Source organism: Physella acuta, unplaced genomic scaffold, assembly GCF_028476545.2.
Source record: "Physella acuta isolate Inbredline_101_S28 unplaced genomic scaffold, ASM2847654v3 ptg000385l, whole genome shotgun sequence".
In the NCBI taxonomy this organism is placed as follows: Eukaryota; Metazoa; Mollusca; class Gastropoda; family Physidae; genus Physella; species Physella acuta.
The window spans coordinates 185918-205031 of NW_026731904.1; the positions used below are offsets into that span (position 1 = coordinate 185918).

A 19114-nucleotide genomic window follows, 5' to 3' on the forward strand; every position below is an offset into this window, starting at 1 on the left:
AAGCGTTTTACCGAGATAAGTCAAGTACTTTTATTCCATTCAGTGCTGCTTTGGGCTGCTGGCTATTTGCATTAATACTGTAACAGACTTTATTGCTAGCTGAAATAGAAAATAAAATATGGTATGTTTGTGAAACATTTAGAATTGGGTCATTCTTGCCTATCAAAACGAAGAGTTCCAATGAGGCTCGATAGATGGGGACCACAACTCATCTAGAGATAGAGCCTAAATCAAACAACTTTTTCCTTGTAGTTAATTCTTGGTTGGACAAGGCAATGAAAGCAAATCAAGAAAGAAAAGCAGGCTAAAATGGCGTCGATAGACCATATGTTATACAAAATGTTTACACCTATTACATAATAGTGTTAAAATTTAGAACAAAGAAGGGTATTTTATAAACATATTTTCATTAGCATGGAACTAAGTGAGGAAGAAACGAGGTCAGCTGATCTTACAATGATTATTCTAAAGTCAACAACTATAGAACTAATCTTTGCAGTATATGATTTATATTTTCATCAATCACTGTAGATACATATGTCATATACACTTTAAAAAGAATATATTGTGTGTAAATATTACTAACTACGAACGCTGTATATACAATTACTTATAGTTATTATAATTATATTTCACCTATACTTATGGTTATAGATTGACAAACAAAATACAGACAGAAATGAGAGCAGAGCAATTACACAGAAGTCCAAAGGCTACCCCTGACTGCATCCACCGCGCGTGTTGGTAGCGGTGGAGTAAGTCAGCTGTCTAGAGAAGTCATCAGTCAACCCATGATTCAGTTTTTGAGTCGTTCAAATATTTTTTCAAACAATCGACAGACTCCTTCGTTTTACGTCTCATGAAAATGTATTCACTGAGGGGTTTCAGGTCGATGCAGATTTACTAAAAAGTGTCAGGTCTACGTGGATATACTAATGGGTTGCAGATCTTCTTGGATGTTTAAAGGCATGCTAGGTCTACGTGGATACACTAATCGGTGGTAGGTTGACGTGGATGTACTACGGGGTGGCAGGCCTGCATACTTGTTAACATGTTATTTTTTTATATCTTTGAAGGCAATTTGAGTGACAAAAATTATATCAAATATCAGATATGAATGATGCCAATAAAATGGGTTCAATGTAAAAATCTCAACTTATACAGGTTTTTTTCTCTACTCACAATTTTGGGGCTTAAAGTGCAATAAAGTTGTTCTGAAGGCATCTCTAATACGACGACAGTGTGCAGGTTTGATCACAAATTGTTTAGTCATTCTGTAACTACTCATCATCAGATCTGTGGTTTGAATTTTTCTTAAAATTAATATAAGTAGATACGTCAAACCAACTTAAAAGTAGAGAGGTTTTCTGTTGGAATTATAATTTTAGATGCTTTTTTCAGCTTTACTATAAATTAACTTAATTAACCTTACCCCCCCCTTACCCTCACCAAACGAAACTTCTTTTTAAGAGCTCAATTTAACTAGTACGTTCACTTTAAAAATGGATTAAATTGCAACACAATATTATAGTTGTTGAATGATTTTTATGTGCTTCAATTTTGATCAGATGATTATAATTTTTCAAAGCCAATGTCAAAGATTTAATGAAAATGTTGATAAACGTTTAAAAATGTACTAAGTAAAAATGTGGTATTGTTTTAAAATGCTTATAGAGAAAAACATTAAGTGATTTATACTAGCATAAATACGAGGTTGCTAAAACATCAACATAGATTAGCATAAACTAAATTGAAATACATCAACATAAATAAAACGATAATTTAAGTTATTAAGTTCAAACAGATATAGAATAAAATACCACTATATTTTCCCGATAAATCAATAAAAATATTAAAATTAAAGAAATCTCAATACACAATTTAATGTTGATATACTTAACATAAACGTTACTCGGGATACTGTGGTTTTTTTCGTTGTTGTTGTTTTTTTCGTTCAGAAAAAGGAAGTAGAACATGTTACCGATAACCGCTCTAACATTGATAGAAACCTAAGAGTAAGATTTAGACTTATAGATATAAACGAGCTGCATAGGACCTACCCTTGCTCCGCCATGGGGGATTCTTTTTTAATTTACCAACTATGGAACAGAACAAAACTAAAGACAAAAGAAAACGACTATAAATAAACCGGTAGTGATCTCCCCTAAACTTTCTCGAATATTCTTATATAAAACAACAGGGGATGGTAACTGGGGATATAGTTATGATTTTTAATCCATTTTAAATACTAAAACTTTTAAAAATAGAATAGAATCTCAGTAAAAAACAATTGCGCACCAAGCGAACGCCTAATAAAGGTGTGTATAATAGTGCGCAATATTATTAGTACTTTTAAAATTTACATTAGTTTTTTGAGAAATCGGAAGTAGCGTAAATTACTACTTCCTGTCAACGGAAATTACTCAAAATTTAACAGAAGGTAGAGAATTAGATCTTTTACTTACATGTGAAATTTCATTTATCTATCTGAAATAGTACTCAAGTTATAGGCTTTTAAAAAATTCAAAGTAGGAAAAGTACCACTTCCGGTTATCGGAAATCGCTCAAAAGTTGATACGGATCTACGATTTTGATAAAATACTTATATATGAAATTTCATCAACCTAGCTGTAACGGTACTCAAGTTATCGTGTTTACACACGGACAGACAGACAGACAGACAGACACACACACACACAGACATACGGACAAGATTGCAAAATTATGTTTTTCCGTATCAGTGAGGTGTAAAACGTCGAGATTTGTAAAAATCTCGATTTTTTTTTTTGCACGATTACAATACTTTCTCTATACTACGTATATACGAGAAAGTAAAAACCCAGCTTGTCCGCAAACCGAAAGACAAAAGGAAACATAGGGGACTTTTTGGAGTGGTTTCTAAACTGTTCATGATTAAAAATAATAATTAGTAAACAATACGTTCAGTGTATAAAATAAATAAAAGCAGTATTTAAAATATCCATGTTTTACCTACCATATTGCACTTTATTAATCCATACTAATTATATTATTCCAACCATTATTGCCTCTTGGACGTCCGCATATTTTGCATTCACATTTTGTTTATTAGCGAGAGTTGAATTTATTAAATTACCTCCCTTGGTAAAATTACAAAACAGTTTAATTAATTAGTTTTTTTTCGACCCTACTATTATAAAAATGTATCAATATTTTCTAGACATCTAAGCGTTAATATTATTTGACATTGATCCGTTTAATATGTTTTAGCAATGTGCGTGTATTTAGTATTTTCTTCACGTTATGCAAAAGTGTAAAAACTGTGGCAACTATAAAATAGATTTAAGTCGTTATATAAACAAACCGAACTTTATTACTTATAATAAGACAATGCGATTTAATTTAAAAGCACTACATGGTTCGATGTTTACTTTGATAGTTAAAAATCTATCGCGATGACTGACTGACACACTACCAGCAGCGTTATATTATAGAGTCCTTGCATATAACGCCACGAATCGTTCAGTGTGTTAACATCCGACATCGCGGTGTACAGGTCTGCATTCAAAATGGCGATCTGTGCTGTGGAAGGATGTGTTACTCGAAGTGGCAGATCTAAAGGGATTCCTTTATTTCGACTGCCAATGGTTATACTAAACCAAGGTAATATACATCGGCAATCAACAGAACGTAGACTGTCAATTTTTAGCCAATTGGCATATTATCGAAGCGGTGCGAGTGAAGCAGCGGCAAATAAAGTATTATAAAGGTAGTGACAGTAAACAATAAACTTCATTTCAATTTACAAAGCAACTGTTAATAAAACAAATATGCTCGACTTTCATAAATAGCAATTGACCAAAGTCAAAAGTAATAATAAAATTTTATTGGAATATTTATTTAATATTTAGATCTAGAATCGAGCTCTAAATCTAATCATGTTGTAAACGAAATTAAATCTAGATTTAGAGTGACTGGCTATGCTAGGTAGACATAGAGTCTAGAATCTACTTATTTAATTAAATTTAATCACAAAATTAATTTGAGTTAATTAGGCCTTTCAAAATTTAGATCTACATTCGATTCATAATATATATTCGATTCATAATACACCAATAATTAACAAATAAAAAATATGCCTATTAATAAAAATGTAATTGTCTCTAAGATCTAGAATCTAGCTCTAGATTCTAGGAAATCATTTTATTTAGCAAACGAGATCGAAATTACCTGGAATTGAAATAGATTGTATGACTAGACTTAGATCTAGAATTTGCTACTTATGTTAACATTTAGAAGTAGTTGATATTTTTGTTGTAGAAGGCTTTAATAAATTACTTAGGCCTACCTAGTATGTGTTTAATTACAGTAGTGCTATGTATCTGATACTGGACTGATCTTAGTTAAATTTAGAAGCAGATTAGTGGTACTTATTTCCCCTTTGTTTCCCTGCTGGGCCCTGAGGGTAATAAATTACATAAGGGGTCATCCATAAATGACGTCACGCTTTTTTGGACGATTTTTACCTCCCCCTCCCCTCCGTCACACGTCGTCAGAAAAAGCCAGACCCCTCCCCTAAAATGACGTCACACCTCAGCCTACAACCCCCCCCCTCAAAATTGCCGTTGAATTTTTTAAACATCGATATTTTTACAAAATCTTGTCTGAAATTTGTCAAAATAGAGTTTTTAATCAATTCCTATTATAATTTATCAAAACTGTTTTCTAAAACGCTAAATAACGTCTAAAATTCGTTTTCTAACATTTCTTATCTATAAAACAAAAGTGTGAAGTTGCACCATCTGAACCCCCCTCCCATCGTCACAAAATTACCGACCTCCCCCCCCCCCTCCGAGTGTGACATCCTTTATGGACGACCCTTGAGAGGTGCTATCTCTGGTTGGCTGAGATCTAAGATCAGCAATCCATGTTAACTACAAAGAGATCACGTTTTATGATGGTTTAGAAACAATTGGGGGCTGGGTGCGAAGTAGCATGGAGGTGAGAAATTTTGAGGGGAGGGAAGTGGTACTCTTTAGTCTCCACCCTGCTGGACCATGATGGTCGTAAATTACATACCATCACTGCTGGGCTGAGAACAGATCCATGATACCTAGAAAGAGATGAAGTTTTATGGTGGGCTAGAAACAGGTGGGGGCTGAGTATCATGTATGTAAGACATTTTAAGAGGGAAGCATCGGTATATTGTTTCTGATCACTTTCCTGCTGGACCATGAGGGTCATAAATTACATAACATGCTGAGATCGAAGAACTGCTGTGGTTGTTACCTCTGAAACAGAAAAGCAGTTTTTTGGGGGGTTTAGTAGCGGTTAAGTGGTCTCACGTTTGTCACTGTACCGTAGATCTACCAGATCTGTTGCTACTAAATCGTGTACTTAACTAGATAATCTAGAATTTATACTAATTAGATCTAGATTTAAATTATTTATAATACTGCATTTTATGTCAACACGAATATAAGGATCTTCAATTCCTAAAAGTTTTTTTACGTACTGTTTCTGTTCAGTGGGTCCGAGGCTTTCAATATATAATGAACACATTTTGAGACAAGCCCGCCGCCGCTAAACAGCTGATTGTTTACTCGCCGGTGTTCACCACCGTGGCAGCGGACGTAGGTATCACATTATTTAGGTCACGTGTTTGCAAGGACTCTATAGATTTACCTCTACCTCAATTAAACTACGTTAAACGTTACTAAAGTTAGTATGTTCACAGACAGAAAGAAAGGTAAACACGAAGATGGGATTTCGAGGGAAGGTCTAAAACCTTGAGATTATGATATATATATATATATATATATATATATATATATATATATATATATATATATATATATATATATATATATATATACTGACTGACAAAAAATCAGACAAAAAGACAGACAGATATATGGGTGTGTATGCATGTATATAACCCCACCCCATGACCAGTTCTTGGCTGCGTCGAAGGCAACAAGAGTAAAACAAAATGATTCAAACCAATTTCATAACTTCCCTTCCTACACCTCCACTTTAGTAATTCTACTAAGAACCTAGAGGCGGTGGAGCTAAGGAACGGCGAGTTGAAATATACTAAACACAGAAATTTTTGTAGAGCAATCTCTTATCAAAACTTACACAAAAGTCAATAAAAAGTACAAATCTTAGTTTACCACACACGGTAAGCATCATTGTGACCTCTACTGCAATGCAAAACTTTTAAACTACCCATGTGAAATATATTCAAATTGTTTAACAATCAAGAAAAGCAAAGTGCAATAGATTACACTAACGTTTTATCCATAAGCCAGACAAATTAAGGAATGCGGAACCAAAGACCACTACGTGATTGTCACAATCTTAATGTATTTTATGCAAGTTAGCCAAACCGTTGGTCCATCCAGCACCACCACAGAGATATAGAGGAAATTAAAATCCATGAAAGGTTTGTAACCAAAAATGTAGCGCTGGCCAAAAAGCAGTCCTCGCTGGTAAACGGAAAAAAAGTCGCAGGAAAAAAAGACAGAAAAAAGTCAGTTTTCGCTAGGAAAAAAGTCACAGATAAAGTCACAAAGGAAATATTTTATCGGAAAAAAAGTCACAGAAATAAAGTCAAAGAAGAAAAGTCACAAAAATCGTTTAAGAAATATTTTGATTTAATTGTTGAGAATTATAAAATTGTGGGTATTGGTATGGTTTGTTTTGGTATTATGATCTTATAACAATAATACGTAAAATAATATGACGTAGTTTACACAGCAACCTCAACTTTTGTTACGTATTTAGTTAAATACGCGGTAGAAAAATTAATTACAAAAGATATTTTGGCACATCATTGTGCTTTGCAGATTAGTTTTTGCCATTGGCCATTCCTTGGTCGGCTTCTCCTCGGTCTGCCTTGTCCGTCCATATTGTGTGTTGTTGACGTTTTTGCGTCTTTGTACCGTGTCGGCTTTCTGTTTTGATCCTATGCTTTGTTACGTAATGAGCGTTATGAATGTGGTCAGAAAAGGTGGTTGAACTATTGTTACGGTCAGTTGAGGGCAGCTAGTCAGATTAGCAATGTCTTTTGGCCATTTCATGCTACTTTAAAATCACTATGAAAACCGAGAATGCAGGAACATTCTATTAAATTCTATTAGATATTATATGTATAGCGGAATTAAAGCCTACATATTTCATTCTAAATACTTTTACCTTTGCTATAAATATTACTATAAATATACAACCTACACACACTACATTAAAGTTAATTAATCTAAGTTGATTTGCACTCGCTGAATATTTAACACATAAACGTATTAACAAATTCCATGCAAATATATAATTGTGACTTTTTTTCCTACAATCGTCCTCGCTAGCTACCCCAGACAAAAAAGGCCGAAATACTTGCTAAACATCGCTATGCAATCAGCTCAAACAAATCCTTCTGGACAGTCGAAATAAACAGGAGAGAAACGACGAGGAAAAAGTTGGTGGAATCTATTAATAGCAATATATATATATATATATATATATATATATATATATATATATATATATATATATATATATATATATATATATATATATATATATATATATATATATATATATATATTGCACGAACACTTTTCGCTATCTTGGTAAATGACCTAGGAGATGAATTAGTGGACATAATAGACGCTCTGTCACAATTGGCTGACGACTCCTCGACATGGCGGTCAGCGAAATAGAGATGTACAGCAACAGATGGATAATGTTGATGAGCGAGTGTGTGTTCCACATAAATGCCTCCAAATCTGAAGGAAGGGTATTAAACCACAGAAATCAAAGCACAACTTCTAAAAAATTCTAGCTCAAAATAACACTAAAAAAAAAGTCAACACAACAAAATTGGTTTGGTATCACTCTAAATCCTATGCTTAAACGTCGGCATGGTTATGATGGCTGCCGGAAATGACCATACCGTGAATCCGTTTTTTAACAATATTTTATGGTCATTTCAGAAATACACACTTATAATCGTTATATTTACGTATTGTTCAACGATACCGATTTTAACAATGGACGCTTGGTGCTTGTTACAAATTTGCCATTTGTACATTTTCTTTAGTTCGTGGGGTGTTGGAAAAAATATATGAATTAGCATAGATTGATAAACTGCACTGTGGTGGGTAAAACGCCGATATTTTAAATACTGCTTTTTGTTTATTTTGCACACCCAACGTACTGTTTACTAATTATCACTTTTAATCAGTTTAGAAGCCACTCCTAAATGTACTCTATGTTTACTTCTAACTTTCGGTTTGTGGACAAGCTGGGGGTATTATAATCTTTAGCTAATTTGAATCAGCCACAATCGCCGGCGCCCCGGCAGGATGCTATTTGGCGCCCCGAACCTTCCTGTGAGTGCTAAGGCGCATACGTTCATTTTGATCAGTGCGGCAGATTATGAATAAGATTGGGTACTATAGTCATTTACTAAGTTGAATCAGGTGGTTCGCCGGTGCCCCGACAGGGTGCGATTTGGTGCTCCGGGCAATACTGTGAGCACTATACTTTTATGTTAGCATTTAAGTTTTGTGTTTATTGTTTGCGTTTTTGTGTTTGCGGTTATGTTTGCGTTAACGTTTGCGTTTTTGTTTACGTTCGCTGATGTGTATCCGTTTGTGTTTGATTTTGGGTTTGTGTTTTCGTTTGTGTTGCGTTTGTATACGTGTGTGCTTGTGTTTGCGTTTTAGTTCGTGCTTGGGTTTGTGTTTTGGTTGGTTGTGATTAGGGTTAATTCGAAAATTTATATTTTCCCTAAACCCGGTCAATGCCAGGTATATGCTGCTGAATAAACACACAAGTCATGGTCGTTTACAGATAGGTTTTTCACAGAGGCCAGAGGAGGGCCTGGCCGGGAAGGCTAGTGTAGATATATATATATATATATATATATATATATATATATATATATATATATATATATATATATATATATGTGTGTGTGTGTGTGTTGATCAAGTACTAATATTCCGCACTATTATACACACAGTGTTTGCTGTTCACTTGGTGCACAGTTATTTTTTTTACCAGATTCTATTCTATTTTATTCTATTTTAAAAAGTTTTAATTATTTAAAAATTGATTAAAAAGCATGTCAAAACCCCGAGTTGTAATACCGCGTATTGTTATATAAGAAAATTCGCGACATTTTAGCGGAGATCACTCCAATTTTATTTTTATTTATTAAACAATGCCCACCATATTGCAGTGATTGTTCTTCAAGCAAAAATAAAACTTGTCACGAGGGAATGGAGGCAACCGAGTTGACGAGAATCCTTTCATCATATTGTTGACATGGATTAAAAACTAGCTTTTTGTTTTAGATTTTGCAATCAAAGCGACCGCAGAAAAAAAAAAGTTAAGACTAAAAATAATTCAGAAATGTAATATTTTTAGAATCGATGTTATTAAAGTTGCAAATCCTACTTTTCTATTTATTTTCATAAAGCCTACGTAAAAACCAGAGTTTCACTTTCGTAAGACAAACATTGATTTGCTGTACAGGAACTCCGTGATTGATTAGTGACAGCACAAAACTTTGCAGATAAAGTTTTTAAATAACAATGCAAATTTAAACAACATGCCCTAGTTCTGCCATTTTTTTTCAAATTGCATAAAAAAAAAATATGCTAGCCTATCGAATAGCAGGATACCATCGTTTAAGGCGCCATTACATGTGAAAACCAAATAGTTTTTGCGTATTTTTTTACATTTTTACTTTCTCGTATATACGAAGTATAGAGAAAGTCTTGTAATTGTGCACAAAAATCACATTAAATTTGGACAGTTTTCACCGTTTTACTCCTCAGTCCTTCATTACATCCGGGATGTAGAGGACTTATTTTAATCGGGCAAAAATTATAAATCCAGATATATCAAAATTTTAGCGTTTTATGCGTAATGGAGTCGGAAAAACTGGATTATCCAATTCTGTCTGTATGTCTGTGTGTGTGTGTGTAAACACGATAACTTGAGTACCGTTACAGTTAGGTTGATGAAATTTCATATATAAGTATTATATCAAAATTGTAGATCCGTATCAAATTTTGAGCGATTTCCGATAACCGGAAGTGGAACTTTTTCTTCTTTGAATTTTTCAAAACCCTATAACTTGAGTACTATTTCAGATGGGTTAATGAAATTTCACAGGTAAGTAAAATATCTAATTTTCTGCCTTCTTTCAAATTTTGAGTAATTACCGTTGACCGGAAGTAATAATTTTCGCTATTTCCGATTTCTCAAAAAACGCATGTGAATTTATAATGTACTAAAAATATTCCGCACTATTTTGCACATTTTATATGACGTTCACTTGGTGTGCAATTCTTTTTTTCTACGAGATTTTATTCTATTTTAAAAAGTTTAAGTATTTAAAATGGATTAAAAGTCATGTCTATATCCCGAGTTGCCATTCCCTGTTGTTTCATATAAGAATATTCGAGAAAGTTTAGGGGAGATCACTCCCTGTTTATTTGTTAAGTTACCAAAATAATAAAAACATCAAATATTTCCAATCTTTAGTAAAAATCCGAAAAAAAAGACTAGATTTTATAACCGTATTAAACAACTTCGTGCATGATTTTTAAAATATGTAATTGGCATCTCAAATACCTTTGAGACTTTTCTCGCTCGGTGCCATTGTGATGGCTTACATAGAACAAATTATACAAATTATGAAACTTTTGCATACTAAAACAGGTATAATTTTCATATCTTGTAGAATTCTGACCAGTAGCTTTGTCATACAAGTTGTCGTGACAAAATTTTTAAATAGACTAACTGAAATATTAGCAGTTTAAATTTGATTGCTATAAATAAGTGCATAAATAAAAAAAACTTAGCGATTTTTAAAGTACCCAAAAATTCAAAATGGCTGAGGTTTTTCGGGTTTCCATGACAACCAAAATTGTTTTCAACCCTTTTTTTTGTTGTTTAATATTTACTTTCCATGTGCTAAACATGGTAAAGGAAAGTATTCAAAGGCTTTAGATCATAAAATGTAAAAATATAAATAATCTGAGCATATCCCCTTTCGTATTAATCTAGTTAATCTCTTTCCCATCAAGACTGTAACAAGACAACATTGACCTCAGTGTACAATTACATGATAAGAAAAACCAGGTTTGCGCGTCATATTCGGACTAGAATTGTAGAATCGGCCAAATGTGTCTAGGTAAAATGCGAGACGGGAAACGGTAATATGCGAGAAGGCTGAGGAAAAGGCCGGTACATTTTACAAGTTGAAAACTTTTCTTCTCGCAATCTCGAGCAAAAAATGAATCGAAAGAAATGTCTCGCAAGTTGTGTCTCGCTTTTTACCCGTAGTTACGCAGGTATGCCTCGCATTTTTCCGTCTCGCTATTTTACCTTCTCGCCATTTTGACTCTCATTTTATTAAAACCCCAAAAATATGCAGTATCTGTTTTACTGCTATCAGGCCTAAATTAACTAGATCTAGATCTATGTTTTCATTATTTTTTTTAATGTCAAGAAAACATATCCATGCAGGATGTAGATAAGATCTAGAATCATCTAGATCTAGATTCTACATGGATTTTTTTCTTGACGTTTTGTAGAAGCTTTCGGGCCTTGATGCGATGCCATTTTCAATAATTAGGAGCCTAATTAGTTAGTAAGTTAATTAGTGTAATTAGATCTACTGTACATAGTGCTATCTAGACATAGAATTCTAGTTCTAGTTAGATCTATCTAGATCTACTCCAACTACTGTTGGCACTGTTGGTTTAATACTTGAATTGGTATCCTACTTACCGTAGAGATCATAGGTAATTTAGTAAGGCAGACTACCTGGAAGATCTAGATAATAGTAGATAAGGAATCTGTGTAGAACTGTTGATCTAGTATACTAGATCTGGATACTTGTAGTGGGTAGATCTGGAAAAAAATTAGTAGGCCTACTGATATAGATCTAATAGTAGTTTATAGTAGGCCTTCCAGATTTAGATTCTATATCTAGTGCTTCGTCTTAATTAGGTCCTACCTGAAAATTTTAAACTACATCTATATCACCTGGATTTTAGATCCAGATGGTTTAGAAACACTGAAGTAGGACTTAGATCTAGTTTCAGTTTTAGTAATAAGTAGGGCCAAGATTCTTGGTCTTACTGAATGCTAAACAGAGGCGTAGCGAGGGGGGGCGTGGGGGATACATATGTCCCCGGGCGCCGACCTTATGGGGCGCCAAAATGGGTTGTAAAAACAAATATCTCATTTTAGCTGCAGTTTTGCATTATAAATCTAAAAAATTAATGACGGGGGGTGCAGATTTAAATTATGAGGGGGGGGGGGTGATTTTTTGAGGGGGGGGTGCAAATTGAAAAGTTGTTCCCGAGGGGGGAGGGCGCCAAATTGTATGTTTGTCCCCAGGCGCCGGGAAAGATCGCTATGCCTCTGATACTCTATAGCATTTAGATCTCTAGATTCGAGGCCAAGAGTCTAGAAATACTCCTTGTAAGTTCCAATCAAGTTCTCGTTCTCTCTCTCACTTAAATTCAAGTCTTGTAGCCAGGGAGAGATAAAAGTTTTCGAACAAAAAACATGGCGGCTATTTATTATTAGGCCCCGCTTCAAGATTTAAAAATTATTAAACTTTCCATAAATGCAACAATTGTAGAAACTTTCAACGCTGTTTTGTTCATATGGATGGGAACAAGTACATGTGCATGCATTTAGGGCAACTTGTTGCGGGTTCAAATAAATAGGCTAATAATTAGCTGTACGCTTCTTTAAAAAAAAATTACAATTAAACGTAGACTTTATTTTTCTTTAAGCTACCCTACATCTTGTAGTCTATCATTATCATTGTTTGGGATTGAAAATACAACAGAGGAAGCAACTTCACTCTTTTTTTCCGATTTAATAAAAATATTCGCATTTGGTTTGAAAAAAAAACCCGCTGGCAAACACCAAAATGAGAACTTGGTAACCTACTTTTTACAACTTACAAGTTCTATAGCTAGATAGAACCATGAGATATAGAAAATCTAGATTAAGAGACAGTAGAGACTCTAGATTGATTTAAACATAAATTTAGCCAACACTAGATCTAGAGATTAGCAAGGTGCAGGAAAGGTAACTAATGGACATGGCTTTAATAAATTAATATGGTAGGGTCTTTATTGATCGCTCATTTTACACAATGTAACAGATATTTGGGGAAACTGTCATTTTGATGTTGCCTACATGTCATAGACTTGATGAATAATCAACATTATGTAAACATGTCTACATGAGGTCTAAACTAAACACAGCCAACTGAGCTGGAAAAGGTAACTAATGAATATCATTTTAATTTATGCAAAATTTTGTTATAGTTAAAATGAATCATAATTTATTCGACCGGTAAAATATAAATAAAATCTGGTGTAAAATTAATGTTTTAAGTAACTGACATAAGGAAACTAATAAAAAAAACAGTGTGCACAGAAATTAGCAACAATTTATTAGTTGTAGCTACTGTAGCTAATTACAGTATAATTAATGAAGGCAAGTGTTACAATAGAAAGGAAAAGTCTATGTAATCATACTAAAAAAAAATTGTGTCAAGGGGGAGGGGTTCAAAAAGTAAGATGACACTTTTCCATGTTTAACAAACACTTATGTTAAGAAACTGAATTTAAGCCTTTATTTGCATTATTAAAAGTTGTTTTATAAATTGTTATAAAATAATTCATCAATAGGCCTACACTGAATGTTGGAAAAGATCATTGGTCTAAATATTTTATAAAAATCGCTGCTTTAAAAACAAAATTAATTACGCTTTACTTATTATTACAATGGAATATAGCCTAGTAGTTTATTTATTAATACTAATAGTTTCGCTGTCTGTCTATGTATCTATCTGACAAGAACGCTCTAGAGAAAACACAAGCAAATTAAAAACTTTCATAGTAAAACGAAACGAAACATGACGTCATATAGTAGAAAATAATATAAGCCGGAGAGTGCACACAGTAATATGACGTCATTGATTCTCGAGTAAACATTGAATAAAAAGGCAATTTTGTCTAATCTAAGTGGTTTGCGTGAAGAGTTTCTTTCATACAATTCTTCGGGTAGGGGCGAAGCCCAACCCCCGCGTAAGAACGTCTAAGCCCCCCCCCCTCCCCAACTCAAAAGAAATTTCTTCATCGATACTCTATAATAAAATTACCGCCTAATTAATGTGTCTAATCTAAAAAGTGGTTTTCTTGCAATTTCTTTAATGCAGTTCTTCGGGTAGTCGCTAAGCGCGACACCAGTGTTTCTTTCAGACTTTTTCCTCCCCGGAGGGGGGACTTTTTCTAATCTAAAAAGTGTTTAGCGTGCAGTTTTTTTTTTCAAGCATCTCTTCCGGTAGGAGCGAAGCCCCGCCCAGATTCTTCCTTTAGTTTGTATGATCTACAAATGCGACCAGTGTTTCTTTCAGACTTTTTCCTCCCCGGCGATGGGTGGGGGGTAGTTGAATTTTTTTTGGGCGGGGGTTGAATTTTCTGGGAGGGGGCGGACACTGGAAAAAGTATATAATTATATTTCGTTGAATGGGACGGTAGACATGTTTTGGGGGAGGGGGGGGGGGGGGCGGAGCCCCCTCCTCCCAAGTACAGTTGCCTGAAAGAAACTCTAAATGCGACTTTTGTCATGAATGAGATAAGGTGCACGGTTTAGGGATATGCCTATGACTATATTTTGTATAAATTAAAGTACCGATTCTGGATAAAAATCCGTTTTCAATGTCATTTTTTGTTTCCGGTTAAATTAAATTGAGAAAATTTGAGAAAATAGACAGCACTATCAACCTAGCGCCCGTTGTATCCTTCCTCAACGGGCCATTTTTCTCGTATATACATATTTGTTTAGTATGAAACCATTTTTTTTTGTTTCATCGGCCTTCATTGTGTTTTTATTTATTTCTTCAGAGTGCTAATTAAAATTTATTTTACATCATATCGAAGAAATATCTTACAGCTAATATATTATATATATATATATATATATATATATATATATATATATATATATATATATATATATATATATATCTATATATATATATATATATATATATCTATAATATAAGCGGGCTGTGCTTGTCCTTCCTTCCTTCTGTCCGTCCGTCATCGCTATAGATTTTGGGACTATAAAAGTAAACTACGCACCATGCTGTGCTTTTCAGTGCACCGCAGTGTCTTATTATAAGTGTTAGAGTAGGGTTTGTTTATATAGCGGGGGGGGGGGGGGGGGGTGGGGTGGAAATCGAAAGTTTTAGGGCGGGGGGGGGGGGGGGGGGGGGGAAGGGGTGCAAATCGAAAGTTTGAGGGGGGGTGCAAATCACTGGAAAGGGCGCGATTTGGCGCTACGGGCTAGACTGTGAGCAATATGCCTTTATGATTGCATTTAAATTGTGTTTATGTTATGAGTGTTGTGTTTGTTTTTTCGTTTTTTTTTTTTTTTTTTTTGCGTTCGTTTATGTTGTGTTAAGTTTTGTTCTGTTCCCAAGTTGGTACATTTAAAAAATATTTACCGTGGCGGAGCACGGGATGCAGCTAGTATATATATATATATATATATATATATATATATATATATATATATATATATATGTATATATATATATATATGTATATATATATATATGTATATATATATATATGTATATATATATATATATATGTATATATATATATATATATATGTATATATATATATATATATATATATATATATATATATGTATATATATACATATATATATATGTATATATATACATATATATATATATATACATATATATATATATATATATATATATATATATATATAAATATATATACTTATAATATATAGAAAATATTACAAATTCTGCGCCTTTTTTTGCTATTTCCGCTCCCCCTACACCGAAAACCTGGATACGCCTCTGATTACTATACTATAGTCTATACTCTATATTTAAAGTTAATAGTAATAATTTAATAGATACATTAATGTATAGCTGGTATAGACTAGTTTTAGAGACTAGTCATATAATATTAAATAATAGTTAGTCTTAGTCCTTAGTAATTAGTTAGTAGAGGCACTATATAAACCAAGTCTAATCAATGATTAGTCTAATAGTCTAATTAGTTACAGACCACTTATTGTTTAAATATATTTACGGTTGTAGTAGTATTAGTAAGTATAGTTACTGTACACAAAGTATAGTTATTAGGTATAATTGCAAAATCATGACATTGGTGACTCAATTATTTAGTAGGTCAATAGGTTGTATATTAATTTAATTTTAATAGTTAATACTTACTAAATTACTAGATCTGTACAACACACATTTTATTTAGGATAATTTAGGCTATGGTACTGATGACAGTCCTAATACTTCAATTACATTATTATTATGAGGTTAGAGGTAATTACTAATTAGACTTATGATGACTTATGTTAGTCTCATAACTAATAGATTCATATTTAATAGCAGTAGGCCTATAGGCTTAGAGTAGTATTGTAAAAAAATAAAGTATGCTTAATTGTTTACAGTTGTCATATTACTTTTAATTTTTTGTAGGCCTATGTAGACTGTATATCTAGATGCAGTAGCTTAGTAGTAGTCTAGTAGGCCTGTGATTGTGTTGGTAGTTAGTTTTAGTATGTAAGTTAAACAAAGTTAACTAGGCTTTAAAAGGCTACAATTTTATATAGTAAAAGTTATAGGCCTATGTAGCCTAAATAAAAGGTTACAGACTAGTACATTAAATAATATCCAAAATTTAAATTTAATCTAGATTAGTAGTCTAACAGTAATTTTAGGCCTCTTATAATAATAGTAAAAATTATTAAATAGAAAATTAGGCTTACTAGTGAAGAGCTGTCTTATTTTAGTTCTACTTAATTAACTTAATATATATATGACTTAGTCTACTCTTAGTCTTATGTAGTGATCTTTTGAACTTATTAAAAAATGCAGAATAATTAATAAAGCCAAAGGTGTCAATTGTCTTAGATAGATTAATTTACTAATCAAATCCATATAATTATCCTGATATTTATTCTAGTAGGTGTTTGAATTAATGATAGTTTTAGTAGCCTAGTTTGAATATCAATTTTCAACTAGTTCCTGAGCCTGAGGTGGCTAAACATAAGAAGTAGATTTTATTGATACATTTTTAATTTTGTTTTTTATGATACATACATGACTTGACTCTTTTGAAGACCCATTGTATTTAATGACAAACTCCTTACATTAAAATATTAACAGTAAACTATTAGACTTAGACCTATATATTTAATGAATGGTAATAGTTAGTTAGATAGCCCATACAATCCAATACATAAATACCCATCATTGCTTTATGATTTTTATACGACGGACAAATATTTTTATTTATGTAAGCCCTGCTAGGGGGGGGGGGGGTACCTTAAAATCTATCTTACCCTTCCCTAGGCTTATCTAACTACTGTCCGGTCAGTGCAAGCCCGGCTAAACCCAGACTGGTTAATAACCTAACCTTAGTCTAAATAATAAAACTACTAAAAATAAAACAAAAACTTTAACAAATTAATAAAATTTATTTATCAAAAAAATATGGAACCAAGCTTAAAAAAACTAGAATTTAGGTAAAACAGAACACTGGAGACATACAAAACAGAAACAGAACTCAACGGAACAAAACACGACTAAACAAAACAAAACAGATGTATACTTCATGGAAAGAGGAACGCCTTCGCCCTCACCTCATAGCTTCAGTACACACAAAAGACATTACGTAGAAAACAATATATACCAAACAGGTGCCTTATGATGTCTAGGATGGTCCAGGCCCTGACACACAGAAACCTCCCTTCATCCATTCTCGACATCCAAAAGTCCACACCAAACAAAACACTACGTACAACTACTACGTACGATACATTACGTAGACAACATTACGTACAAAACAATATATACAAAACAAACTTTTTACACCAAACAAAACAATTCATATATAACAAAACACCCAGCCAAGTTGCCCAAGCAACCTCACTGGAAGGGGGGGGGGAGAGAAAAAGAAAAGGAAAACATAAGAAAAAATGCATGGAAATATATACATCAATATATACATGTTTAAAATGCTACCTACTACTACTATCTAGCTAAAGCCTCGAGTAAAACTAATCCCTACTATTACAATTCTAAAAGCTATTCTCAAAAACAACTAACCACTGTCTTACCAAGAACCAGCAACTTAAAAATAACGTGTAAAACAAATTCATTGTAGAACCAATCTTTCCTACACAAGGAAGCCCGAAGCCATTGGTTTACATAAACAACATCTATATTGATAACATTAAGTTAACACACTCCGCTAAGGCCCCAATGAAGGCAGACACAAAGCAAGCGATACTCAACATGACGTTGCACGAAACAGCACACACATTAATTTTAAACAACCTAAAACTCCAGGCAACTAAAATATAGTAATCTAATTACTGTCTAAAACAACTGACTATTGACTAAGCCAATCCTAGTCATCGTGGGGAACCCACAATAACAACACATCATATCAAAGTAAAACAAGTAAATGCACACACGCATTCGCATCAGTTTAGGAAACATTCCTAAACACACTGACCTAAACCACGTGGTCCGAAAACACACGCCAAGGGTTTAGAAAACATCAAAAATACATTTTAATTCAAAATAACAGAATAACACACCACGTGCATACCAGACATGCCGATGCTCACTATCTCGTTTTAGACGAAAATGAAAGAAAACGAGAAACATCGACAGTCGCATTCATACAAATCACATAAAGATAAAGTATAAAAAAACAAATACCTCCACGCGTGCGGTGCGCCACGCAGAAACCTGACCCGACCTACATCTCGCCGCGGGTCAAAAAGGGAAGAAAATCACTCCGAGCGGACAATTTATACTGGCCGCTTCGGACGGAAGGGGACTCGTGGCCTCTCCTCATTGGATCATCCACTCGCAGATTCGTACCAAATAAAATAATACAAAATAAATAATCCATTCACCCGCTCACATTCACCCCTTTTAAAAATCTTACAGTCCCTGTAAGGACAAAAAAATGCATATAACAATCTTAAAATAAAACATGCACC

At 33.5% G+C, this 19114-nt stretch overlaps 1 protein-coding gene across 15 annotated transcripts in view; it reads right to left on the minus strand.

The window, feature by feature from the left end:
* LOC131942049 (succinate--hydroxymethylglutarate CoA-transferase) overlaps nucleotides 1–19114 on the minus strand; it is a 47561-nt gene that overhangs the window by 19268 nt on the left and 9179 nt on the right. For 3 of the 15 annotated variants that reach the window (XM_059301724.1, XM_059301727.1, XM_059301726.1), the window contains exons 2-4: nucleotides 11788–11910; nucleotides 1183–1296; nucleotides 12–99 (exon numbers count right to left, since the gene is read on the minus strand). In XM_059301724.1, coding sequence (XP_059157707.1) covers nucleotides 12–99; nucleotides 1183–1291 — 197 coding nt within the window. In that variant the 5' untranslated portion in view covers nucleotides 1292–1296; nucleotides 11788–11910. The other 12 variants (XM_059301730.1, XM_059301728.1, XM_059301725.1 and 9 more) reach the window with 11 other exon arrangements.